Source organism: Rhineura floridana, chromosome 20 (genome assembly GCF_030035675.1).
Source record: "Rhineura floridana isolate rRhiFlo1 chromosome 20, rRhiFlo1.hap2, whole genome shotgun sequence".
Taxonomy (NCBI): Eukaryota; Metazoa; Chordata; class Lepidosauria; order Squamata; family Rhineuridae; genus Rhineura; species Rhineura floridana.
Window position 1 is genome coordinate 21,733,200 of NC_084499.1, and position 12,604 is coordinate 21,745,803.

Here is a 12,604-nt window from a genome sequence, read left to right on the forward strand (position 1 = left end):
CACCTGCTGGCTTTTTATCTAACCAGGGCTCGGGCCGACGATCCAGATCTACCTCCCAGTCTTCAGTCCACATGGTATGCCACCAGTAAACTCTTGTTCTCCCTGAATCGCCTCTTCTTCTTTTTCTTCTTCTTTTACACCTTGCTCTTTTTTCTCCTTAATAACTTCACATCTCCATGCTTCGTTAGAACTTCTTTCCTGCCCCCCAAAATCAAGCAAGCAAGCATGCACACAGACACCTTGGCCTCAGTGGAAGCTGCCTTCTCTTGAGTAACCAAGTTCACTTCTCAAGTTCACTTTCGGCTTGTTACCATCATCACGCAGGGCTTTGGTGGGCGGAGGTCTCGGACCACCTCGGAATCCTCCGTGCATTCTGTGGGGCGTGAGAGGCGGAACTCCGCGGCAAAGCAGCCCTCCCCGCCCCCACCGTCGATCCTGGAAGGGAAGGAGACCAAAAAGGACCCAGCACCTCGGAAGGTAGGTCAGACCTGGCTGCGCTGGAGAGAAATGCTTCCTTAAGAACATAAGAACATAAGAAGAGCCTGCTGGATCAGACCAGTGGCCCATCTAGTCCACCATCCTGTTCTCACAGTGGCCAACCAGGTGCCTGGGGGAAGCCCGCAAGCAGGACCCGAGTGCAAGAACACTCTCCCCTCCTGGGACTTCCGGCAACTGGTTTTCAGAAGCATGCTGCCTCTGACTAGGGTGGCAGAGCACAGCCATCATGGCTAGTAGCCATTGTTAGCCCTGTCCTCCATGAATTTGTCTAATCTTCTTTTAAAGCCGTCCAAGCTGGTGGCCATTACTGCATGCACCCTCCTTGCTCCCTCTGCGAGGAGATTTGGGGGGGCGGGGGGGGAGAGCAACTTTGTCTCTGTTCCCAGCTTGGCCAGTGGATTGCTTTTGGGGGCAGCCTCAGTTCAGCCTGTCCTTTGCCTCCATTGAGTTATATCCAGCTCAGTTTTCCGCTGAGTAACCGCTGGTGCAGGATACAGCAGCTAGACTCTGATGGGGCAGAAAGGCAACAGCATGTGACACCTCTGCTGAAACATCTGCCCAGGCTGCCCGTCTGCTGCTGGGCCAGGCTCAGGGCTCTTGTGTTGATGTACAAAGCCCTGAACAACGTGGACCCAAGGTACCTCAAGGGCCACCTGAGCCCTTCTACCCTAGCTCGATTGCTGAGATCATCCAGAGGGGCGCAGCTAGTTGTCCCCAGTGTTAACAGAGACCCAGTGGCCTCAACCAGAAGTCAGGCATTGAATGTCACTGGTCCCAGTACTGTGGAACACTCTTCCAGCAGACAGTCGACAGGCACCCTCTGGCAAAGTTCAAGAGACTTTTGACTTTTTTATGCCTTTGTGGCTGTTTAATTATTCTTTTTGATTAGCCAGCCACATTTACGATCATCTGCATTCTTATTTTTTAAATGGTGTTTTATAGTTTAACATTGCACACCTCCCTGATATTTTATGATATACTGGTATAGAAATACTTAAATAAATAAATAGATGGATTTATTTATTTATCTTGAGGGGACCAGATTGGAGAAGGCTGCCTGGTGTTGTTATTTTTTTAGATTTATTGCCCGTCCTTCACCCAAAAGCCATAAAAGTTTTAAAATTCATCATTAACAACAGTTAAAAACAATCTAAAATCACATAATCACAAAAGATAGGGTGGACATAACTACAAAGTAGTTGCAGGCGCTGTGTAAATCCGAAATAACCAGAAGCAAAATGGCTTGTGCATTTTTTACATTTGCAGTCAAGCAGGTGTGTGGTCAAGCTAAACAGCATCTTTTCTCCTCTTAGAGCGGTGCAACGTGGTTTGGCTGGCTGATGGGAAAAGGCAAGAATGAAGCTCATCTCCCCGACGATAAAAACAAATCGGTAATGGTGCTCTGAACCGTTATTGTGCCTGGCACCTCTCTTGCCCTGGGCACTAGCTTTTTGCCAGCACCTTTTCTTTGCCTCCTTTAATTCAATCAAGACCTCGTCCATAGACGTGTGTGTGTGTGGGGGGGGGGAGTCTGACTGGCTGCTGATCTCTGAATCCCAGCAGTTGGGTTCTTAACACACCTGCGCAGCCTGCCTGTTTCTTCTGCTGTAACTTGTGCTCTTGTTACCTTTACCTAGATTGTCTGGGATGAAAAGAAACAGCGGTGGGTCAACTTGGATGAACCGGAAGAAGAGGTAAACGGTGGGCTTGACCTTAAATTTTTAGCTCATATCCTTCAAACTGTGGAGCAGGAACATCACCATTTAAGAGCCAAAGAAGAGCCTGGGTGCAGCTGGATCAGTCCAAAGGGGGCCCATTTAGTCCAGCAACCCGCTGTTGTGGTTACATTTGTTTTTCCCCCACCCTTCACCAGCAGATCCCTGGGCAGATTACAGCAATTTAGAATTCCTGTTAAAAACAGTCAAAAACAAAATTACAGTCACTGGAAAAGGGTGGGTCCTGAACACACACGTCTCAGGTGTCAAAGGCCAAGGTGACGCGGTGCATCTTCAGCCTACGGCAGAAACTATATAGTGAGAGTGTCAGGTGCACCTCTCTTGGAGCAGGGCAGGGAATTCCACAACCTAGGAGCTGCCACAAAGAGTGTCCCCTTCTGGGTCACCAACCCCCCCCCAAGTTTCTGAGGGTGGTAGAACTACCAAAAAGGACCCATCTGCCGATCTTAACACCCAAGAGAATCTGTAGGGAAGGAGGCAGTCTGTCAGATGCTTGGTGCCTAAGTTGTTTAGAGTTTTAAACACTAATGTGAGCACTTTGACTTGGGCCTGGAAATGAACTGGCAGCCGCTGTCCTCAGAGTGGCCAACCAGGTGCCCAGTGGGAAGGCCGCAAGGAGGACTTGAGTGCAACAGCACATTCCCCACTTGACCTCCCTAGCAACTGGTATTCAGAGGCAAACCTCCTGTGATACTGGAGGCAGCATATAGCACATTGGAGGAGCCATGCAGCGCCTGGATCAGGCCCAAAGCCCACCCTCCTGTCCTCTCGGTGGCCAACCAGATGCCTGTGGGGAGCCCCCAAGAAGGATGTGAGCGCAACAGCATTCTCCCCTCCTGTGGTTCCCTGCCCTTGGCATTCAGAGGCAGAATGCAGCCATCGTGGCTAGTAACCATTGATAGCCTTATGCTCCCCCATGAATTTGTCTAACCTTCTTTTCAGGCCATCCAAGTTAGCGGCCATCACTGTCTCTTGTGGAAGTGAGTTCCATAGTTTAACTATGTGCTGCGTGAGGAAGGACTTTCTTAGATCGGAGATTCCTAAGCACACATGCAAGCACACGCCAAGACTCTTCCTCCTGCTTTTCACTTGTGACCCCCCCCCTCACATTGGCAGGGATGGAAAGAAAGTCAGTACCCCCAGCCTACCATGACACCTGACCTCCTAACAGCAGTCTTCCAGCCTGTGTTCGTTCGTTCTCTCTCTCTCTCTGTGTCCTCTGTGCATCAGCGCCATTCCCAAGGGAATGTTGTGAGGGAACCTTTTGTCTCATCTCACTGAAGCCCCCTTCTGATGTGTCATGCCCAGTACAATCCAGTGCAAAGCGTAGTCTGGGTCAGACCCAGAGATGAGTTAGAAAAGGAAGAGGACCAAACCTCACCTGTCCAAGGGAGCCTTGATCTTTCAAGGGTCCATGTTTTGCTTTTCTTCCAGAGCAAGCCACCACCTCCACCTCCCGTGGGGTTCCCTCAGGTCCCCCCAGCAGTTCCATCTGGAACAGGAGGACCTCCCAGCAACTCTGTGAACATGTTCTCCAGGAGAGCAGGTAAACTGGACCATTGTGAGGCATGTTCTGGGCATTAGAGGAGGCGGTAGGAGTTTGTGTGCTTTGGGTTCCATCTCCAGTTGTCATATTGGAAGTGTATTTGCAAGAAGCTCCATGGCGGGGTCTACCACCCCAATACAAAATTCTGTGCCAAGCAAGCATGCACTAGGCAGGGATGGATTTGTACGTATGCCTTTTGTTTTTATTTAACAGGATTTATATACTGCTTAATCATCAAAACCTCTTAGTGCTTTGCATAAAATATACATTAAAATTACCAATAAAAACAGACGCTGAATACAAGCTAGCCTGCATTTTTTTCACCAAAATGAAGTCAGCCATTTTAGGACAATTATACATAATAAAATTACATAGTCAAACTGCAAGTTAAGACTGCATGCCTGGATAGGCTTGCCAAAACATTTTTTTAAGCAGGCATCAGAAGGAGTACCGTGAAGGAGCCTGCCTGATGTGAGTGGGCAGGGGGTCTCGAAATGCAGGCACTGAAGGGTTGATTCCTTGCAAGTGTGGAACGAACATCATGAACGCGGGAGGCTGCCTTACTGATTCAGGCCGCTGGTCCATCTCGCAACCGGTGTCCAGCGTTTTGGGCAGGGGACATTCCCAGCCTCACCGGAAGATGCCCTTGCGCATTAAACGGGGGGGTCTTTGTCGTTCCAAGCAAATGCTCTGCTGGTGAGCTTATGGCTCCTCCTTGTATTTGCATACATTGTGCCCCTCCCCAAGCTTTACTGAGCAGCAGCCACAGTAGGTCTTGCAACGGTCAGGGAGAGCTTTGCTCTTGCTTCCTGGCTGCCAGCACCCCGACCCTCTGCTCTCTGCATTAAGCCTCCTGCACTGCAGCATGACCTCCTTTTCCCGCTTGCCTCTTTCCAGCTGGAAGCAGAGCTCGATACGTTGACATCCTGAATCCAAGTGGGGCCAAATCGCCCGGTGCTGCTGCCCCCGCCCCTTCGGACCTCTTTGCTCCGTTGGCCCCAATGCCCATCCCTGCAAACTTGTTTGTCCCAAACTCAGGTGAGTCAAGCCTGGTGAGGCGAAGAGGGCCTGGCCTCCCTGTAGCTTCCTACTGTCTTCCTCCCTCAATAGCTTCCTTTTCTTCATTAAAAAAGGGGGGAAGAAAAGAGGGTGGTATTCTCTGGCTCCTTTCACCTTGAGGCTCTTTGAGGGAGGAGGAGACAGAAAATGCAATGAATATCCACAGTCTTCAGATGAGCTGCCGTTTTGGAGGGTGGATTTGGTGAGGGCTATATGTATTTATTTATTAATTACATTTATACCCCGCCTTCCTTTTCATGATAGAAACCCAAGGCGGCTTCCATATGGTTCCCAGGCAGTCTCCCATCCAGGCACTGACCAGACCTGACCCTGGTTAGCTTCAGCAGGGAGCTGGCCTCAGGTGCCTTCAGACCATAGCCTGGGACCAAATATGTATTTATCATTTTCTGTAGATGACTTGTACAAAAAGGTGGGGGGGATTTCTTTCTTGAATCTTGGAATTTCCTGAACAGTTGGCTTGATGTTTGCACGGCAACACATCTCCCCCCCCCTCCAAGTTTAAGATGAAAAAACTTCAAGAAAAGAATTCTGACGGTCTGCAGTTTCCTTAGCAAATCACGGAAAGCAGGGGTGGCTGATCTGTTGCCCTCCAGGTGTTGTTCGACTCCAACTCCCATCAGCCTCTTCGCCAGCCTGGCCAATAATTGTGGATGACTGGAGTTGTCTGGCGACATGGGGATGGCCACGGGCCTGTTGTTCTTGCTCTGATGGCAAAGAGGAGCTTTCCTCTGTGCCAGTATCCAGGCCAAAGGCCTCTTCTTGAAAGATCCGTTACTTGGTCTTGATATTTCCCGTGCACATGGTTGTGTGCAACACCACCACTACGGCCACCACCACCCTGCCTGTCCATTCACCCACCCTGACCGAAAGAAGTCCAGAGCTTGTTTTGTTTGCTAACTTGTGGCCTCCTCCTGCAGCTCCGGAGGACCAGCAGCCTCTGGTGGACAAAGGAGCCAAAGGGCGAGCAGCGCCAGGAAGCCAGCCCAGCCCCGAAACTGCTGCCGAACCCCCAGTAAGTTCCTCATGATCAGAAGCAGAAGATCTTGTTGGGCAATGTCTTTGGGACACCACAGAACCCTTGATAGGGCCATGTCTGGGTTTATCCCGCAACAGGATTTCTGTTTTAATGAAAGCATTTAATGCTCTTGCTGAATTCCCTTTTTTAAATGCATATTATTATTTTTTATGGTTGTTAGCATTATTCCTGGGCCATGTGGTCCTGCTCTGTTGTTTATTCTGCTACATCATTGCTGCTTTGTTCTCTTCCTTGAGTATTTAAATTCTGCCGTGTTCCCGCCTGGCTCTGAGCAACCTCCATCCAACCCAGAGGATTCCCAGCTTGGAGAGGTAGGTCTGCATTTGCCAGACACATCTGGTGGCCTCTTTAACTCTTGTGGTCTGAGCAGTGGGTAACTGGTTTATGAGCAGATGGTCCCTGGGGGTGGGACGTTTAGTATTGCCTCTAAAATCAGAACCAGAAATATGAGGCAGAGGCTTACCAGACCTGTTTCGGCATCTTGCGCCTGCGGACCCTCATGCTAACTAAAGAGATCTCTGCACAAAACATTTTAAAGGCTTGCTAAAATAGGTTTCCGGGCCAAACTAAATGGTACCACACTAGGTCTAGAAACTGTATGCAGGCGTTGTCTGGAGCTGCATCTTGGGTGTTTCTAACCAAACAACTCCCCTCGTTTGTTGTTTTGTTCGTTTGTTATTTAAGCTAACTTGCCTTTTGTAGTTCATATCATTTAACCTTTGGCGCTGGGAGAGCTTTTATTTTCTTTTAAAGAAACAGAAAAACTGAGAGCTTGAGGCAGTGGCCTGCATGATGACGTTTTGATTCCTTTTTCTTGTCTGTGTTGTGTTTTTTTTGCTGTTTTGTAGCTTTCGCGCTCTAGCTCAATGAGCTCATTATCAAGTGAAGTAAGCCAGCATTTTAATCAGGTACATTTGGCTGGCTGTTCTTAACTTACTCTGGCTCTCCTTATTTTATTCCTCCTTCTCTTTACCCTCCATCTCCCTCCCTTTTATTTTACATTTGCTCAGTACTGTCACTTTTAATACTCATCTTCTCCTACCTGCATTTCACAGAACTAACATGAGACCATAAAAATGGAAGTGTTCCTTCCAGCCTTCAAAGAGGGTCTTCAGAGAGTCACAACTGATGAAGCTGCCTGCCTCTAGGGATGGGCCAGAATTTCAATTCAGTTCGCATTTCGAGCCAAATCTAGCAAGTTTTCACTTTCTGGAACAATGGGAGAACCAAAAACATAGCTATCCTCCAAAACTCACACTAATCTGAATTTTGCAATGTGGTTCTCCAACCAGTGTTTACAAAAATGCATATATTAAGGAGAAATGTGCATAAAATAAATATATTAATGAAAATAACACAAAAAATCAATTTTTAGGAGAAATTGCTTGAAAACATGTATACATTAGCTGCATATAAAATGTGTTCATTAGGAGAAATTTGCACTAAACTGCTGCTGAATTTTCATGAGGATTTTTTTAAAAAAATTGCAAATTGCTGCAGAAATGTGGAGACCTGAATTTGATTAGAAAACAAGAAATTGAGAGGACTGGAACTGACAGATCCCTCCATCCCTACCTGTGACTCAGGCAGCTGCTGCTTCCTCTCTGTTAATGTTGCTCTAGGGAATAATTACTGAGAATTTTGAATATGTCGAACATCCCACCTCTTTGGAGAACACAAGTTGCTTAGTTGTTGCCCAAAGAAATGGCTCCGGGCTGAGACCTGGCTGTATTCCAGTCCCCAAAATAGGGTGATGATTGTATTTGATATTTATTTGTTTGTTTGAATGTTTAGGCCAGCCTTCCTCAACTGATGATATTCTCCAGATGTTTGGAGCAACATCTCCCTATCAGCCCCAGCCAGTATGACTGTAGAGACTGGAGTTGATGGGATTCATCAAAAGGGGAGGCTAATAAAACATACTTAAAACCATTAAAACTATCTTTAAGCTTTTAAAAACAATTAAGAATTTTTTTTTTAAATCACATACCCTCACTCGTTTCAAGGTTGCCATAGCTAGTATCTTGCAGCCGTCAAATGCCTGGATAAACAGGAATGTCTATAAATGTGTCTTAAAAGTCCATAGTGAGGGAGACAGGCGCACCTCACTAGGGAGGGCATTCCACAAATGGGGAATCACCATCAAGAAGGCCCTGTCATGGCTCAGTGCCAACTGGGCAGCAACCTGAGGCATCATCACCAATGGGGCCTCCCCTGCCGATCATATGGCCCAAGATGGTTGATCTTGGGGGACTCGCTTCTTAAGGTACTTGGATCCCATGTCTTTTAAGGCTTTGTATGCTAGCACCAGCACTGTGGATTTGGCACGGTAGCTCACTGGCAGCTGAAACAGAAAAGTTTTTCAGCAGGTGTCTAAAATATATAGTGCCTCGTGTCAGTAAGCAGGGAGTTCCAGAGCTCAGGCGCTGCTGTCACACTGAAACACTGACTCCTTGCAAATGCAGAAAGGACATTATGTGGGGCTTGTACATTCTGCAGATCAAAAGTGTGTTTAATTTAGAGCAGCCTTCAAGCCCGCTTTGCTTGGCCCTTTTAGTCTTAGAAGCACAGATCTCGTTCCCTAGCCCTGTACGAAGGAACCCTCTTTTGGCGTCGTATACTTTCATCTGTGAGGTGGGCTACCCTGAGAGCACTGAGAGGGGAAAGCCCACCAGGTGGGTTCAAGTTAACCCTTTCTGCTCTTCCTTCTGCATGCTGAAGGAGCCTCTCTCCCCCACCCGCTCCGCTTGCCCAAAACGAGCCGTTTCAGGTTTGTGCATGTGCCTTTGTTTGGCGACAACCCTGCATTGCTGCTGTTGGCAACATGGGAATCTTCCCAAAGCGTTGGGAGAAATGCGTGGATTTATTTCTTTTGTGTGTGTGTTTGCATCCGTGTGTAACAATCTGTTGCTCTGTCATCTTGGGGCACCGGTGCTGTTGTGCAATCCTTCATTCGTCAAGGGTACAAAAGCTTGTAAGAAATGACTACGCCTCTCTTTTTTTAAATTGCATCTCACTAACGCCCAGATCTCTCTTCCTCCTCAGCTGCCTTTGGGAGGACCCCCAGCAGGCACGGTCCAGTTTTACAACCCTTCCCAGTTTGCACAGGTAATGATGTTCATTCTTGCAAATCCCCAGTGAGGGAGATCCTCCCTTTTATCCCTATTTTTCAAATGGGAGTTCCGAGGGCTGCAGAGTTGTGCAAAAACACCTCTAACAGTTTACATGCTGAGCTAAGATGCCACATCCTTTTTTGTGGTGTGTGAATGGTCAAGATCAGCGGGTGGGGGAGAACCTGTGGCCCTCCAGGTGTTGGACCGCAACTCTCCTTAACCCCAGCCGGCATGGCAAATGGTCAGGATGATGAGAGTTGCAGTCCAGCCACATCTGAAGGGCCACTGACACTTTGGTTAAGAGGCCTTTATTAGAGTCTCATCCCAGCTGTGGGCTTGCTGGGAATACCCTTGCAAAACCCACTGCCTCTCAGCTTTGGGGATTTAGGACCAATGTGGCACAGAATCCCAGATGCTTTGCTTATGAGCTTGTTACATATTAGAACCTGTAGTCAAAGGGAAGCGAATACAAGAGGCACTGTTCAGTTTGGAGGTTTTGTTTTCTGTTCCCTAGTTAAAAATTTGATTAAGCTGTGTTGTGTTGTCTTTTCAGCCTGCGGCATCTCCAGGAAGCTCAAGACTCAGCAGAATTGGACAGAGAAAATATCCCACCTTAAAATAGCATGCAGCAAATCTGTTATCTGGGCCATCATGCATGGTTTTTCAGAGAATTTCTTGAGATCCCATGGCACATAAAATCCATCCTCTCTCATTGAGGGGATCAGGGTTTGGTTGGGTTTTCTAGTGAGGCTCTGACTTGCAAAAATTACCAAATGCACCCCATGAAGTAAAAGCCAGCTGGAGTGTTCTAACTCCAGAGTGTGACTGCAGAGAGAATGAACCAGACGGAAGGCAGGGGGCTGGTTTTCCTCTCCCTCTGGCTGACTTTTGCTAGAATTCAGATACTCTTCAGTGATTTGTGAATTCTCTAAGGAAGTGGTCTTTCCCGAATATGTAAGAGGATGCATGTCACCTTTTAACATTACAGTTCGTGGCCTTAACAGGGATTGGGGCACAGTTTTTATGCATATAAAACCACCAGCTAGGTTTATTGCTTATCTGAAGCATTAAGATATATTTGGCTGGGATATTCTTCACGTATTGACTTTCCTCGCTGCCAGCACCTCTTCCCCTTGAGGTGGGGAAACATAGCTCATCCAAATAAACAGACAGATGTATAATGAATGAAAAACAAAACAAAAACAAAACTGTGATTTGTAATCTAAGATTTAATTGGAAGTGGATTTTCTCTAGTATGTATGTAGTTCGTGTTTAGGCTCCTTGTAAAACAAACTGTATAGTCCAAAACCAGAAGCTCTCTGTATAGTAGGTGATGCTGTTTTCTCTCTCTCTCTCTCTGATGATTCCTCTTGAAGTGCAATATCTCCCTTTCTCTCACTCTTGGTTATCAGTCTCTAAAGTTAAGGCAGTAACCGTTCAAAAGGGTTTTTTGCTTTTAAGTGTAGTGTGGGAGTCTGTTCCTGCTTCTCTGTCTCAAACTTCCTCCCATTATCAGGTTGACTGAGGTCTTAATGAGCTAACACTCACACCTTCACAAAATTAAATGGATTTGGATTCAATAAGCCTCTCCAGTGGCAGGCCTGAATCTTCGTCTTTGAGGTATGCCACTGTTCACATCTGCTTAAGCCTGACTGGACCCCGACAAGAGGACACTAAATATTTACGTACTAGGTTTAAGATTTGCTCTGGTAGCTACAGAGCCAGTTCCCTCTGTTACCACCAATGTTGCTTGTGGATAGAGAAAGAAAATGGTGAAAGGCAGATTTATTAATGTTGAATCTTTGTGGGGTTAATCCCACATATTTGGGATCTGGAAAGCCTTAAATACATTTCGAAGGGATTGTTTTTGTTCAGGAGGAATTGCTAACAATCCATGTTCAAAAGCCCTGGACTTTTGTCCTGCCAGAGTGGTGGCTTTTTTAAAATCACCAAGCCTTCTCAGATACATGTTTCTCTCCCCCCCCCCTTTATACAGATATCTATCTGATTCTCTCCTTGTCGACTGTCAAACATGTTTCAGTTCAAGAAGGTTTCCTGGACACGGAGAGCCACTCTCTGTCCTAAATGTTAGGAGTGACACTGTACATTCTCTTAAAATAAAATATTTTGCGCTCTGGAGCACTTTTCACATTTTACTTGGCTTGTGGTTATTGGGGTGGCCAATTCCCCACTGAAGAAACATCCACCTCTCTCCCTCCCTGGGTTTCCCAAAAGAGATTCATTCCAGAGGAGAGGAGCAGATCCTGTTGACTGTAGGCTTATCATGAGCAAAGCATAATCAGAGGAATCTTTTGTCACCTTGTTTCAACTTACATTGTTAAATGTTTTGGACCACATCTGCCAACATCCCTGGCCACCCCAGTGTGCGAGCGTGCGTATATGTGTGTCCCTTCTATTTGTGGCTTATTTATTTTGTTACATTTATATATCTTGCATTTTCTCCACCATAGAAGCCAGGGCAGCAGGCAGAGGGAGGGTCCCGGGCACAGTCTCCTGCCCAGCCATTGACCACAAGCACGCCTCCCTCCCTGCATGGGCTCGTGTGTCTCCAGCCAATATAGCTCCAAGAGGGAAACAGGAAGATGGAGGGTGGGAGGCCTGGGTCATCTCCAGCCCTGTTTGGGGAAGGGGCCTGGGTCATGGTCCTTCTCCGAGGGGGTGTCCAATTTGTCAGTAATAGGCACCTAAAATGTACAATAGCTGCATTGGTCGGGGGGGGGGATCCAAAAGCTACAGGAAAGTAAAGCCTTTTGTTAGGACCAAATGTCATAAAGTGGTGAGCAAACCTTTGCCTTCTCCAGAATTATTTATGGGGGAAGATGCTCAAGACCCAGTGTGGCAGGGCCAGGCAGAGGGAGAGGAGAAAAAAGGTGGTGTTTTATTTACAATTGTGCTTGATTTTGAAAAACTATAGAATGCTTTAAAAGAAATGGGAGTGCCACAGCATCTGATTGTCCTGATGCGCAACTGGACAAGAGGACAGAATGTGGAGAAACTGATTGGTTCCCAATCGGAAAGGGTGTGAGACGAGTGTATTTTGTCACCCTATTTGTTTAATCTCTGCAGAATATATCATATGGAAAGCAGGATTGGACCAAGATAAAGGTGTGGATTGGAGGGAGAAATATCAGTTTAAGATGAGGATGAAGGAGGGAGGGGAAGTGTTATGGGTGTGAGGATTTGAGTTCAAGGGGGGAGAAAGGTGTTACTGTATACTAGACTTTATGAATGTTTGACAATGCTGAGGTACACACACACACACACACACACGACTCCTTACAGCTAGTCTCTAAGGCAGAGATGGGGCACTTGTGGCCCTCCAGACTTTGCTGGACTCCAACTCCCATCATCCCTAGTCACTGGCCGTGCTTGCATGGGCTGATGGGAGTTGAAGTTCAATAGCCCCTGGAGAGCCTCAAGTGCCCCGCTTTAAAGCCTCTCAGCCCGTGACTGCATTATGAGGATTATATAAGACTGGCCTGCACTAGAGGGCTGTTGTAAATATTGCTCACATAATGTACCTGAAGCACTTTGAACATTTAAAAAAGTGCTACTTTTGTGTTGTAAATATGAT

General features: G+C 47.0%; 1 protein-coding gene across 5 annotated transcripts in view; it reads left to right on the top strand.

Moving 5' to 3' along the window:
• The window catches only part of SEC16A (SEC16 homolog A, endoplasmic reticulum export factor), a 39,504-nt gene extending 28,346 nt beyond the window's left edge, over positions 1-11,158 (top strand). For 2 of the 5 annotated variants that reach the window (XM_061603696.1, XM_061603697.1), the window contains exons 22-32: positions 27-74; positions 325-477; positions 1,812-1,889; positions 2,136-2,192; positions 3,669-3,780; positions 4,678-4,818; positions 5,778-5,872; positions 6,133-6,207; positions 6,745-6,804; positions 8,942-9,004; positions 9,563-11,158. In XM_061603696.1, coding sequence (XP_061459680.1) covers positions 27-74; positions 325-477; positions 1,812-1,889; positions 2,136-2,192; positions 3,669-3,780; positions 4,678-4,818; positions 5,778-5,872; positions 6,133-6,207; positions 6,745-6,804; positions 8,942-9,004; positions 9,563-9,631 — 951 coding nt within the window. In that variant the 3' untranslated portion in view covers positions 9,632-11,158. The remainder of the gene's footprint in view (positions 1-26; positions 75-324; positions 478-1,811; positions 1,890-2,135; positions 2,193-3,668; positions 3,781-4,677; positions 4,819-5,777; positions 5,873-6,132; positions 6,208-6,744; positions 6,805-8,941; positions 9,005-9,562) is intronic. The other 3 variants (XM_061603698.1, XM_061603699.1, XM_061603700.1) reach the window with 3 other exon arrangements.
• Positions 11,159-12,604: the final 1,446 nt, after the last annotated feature.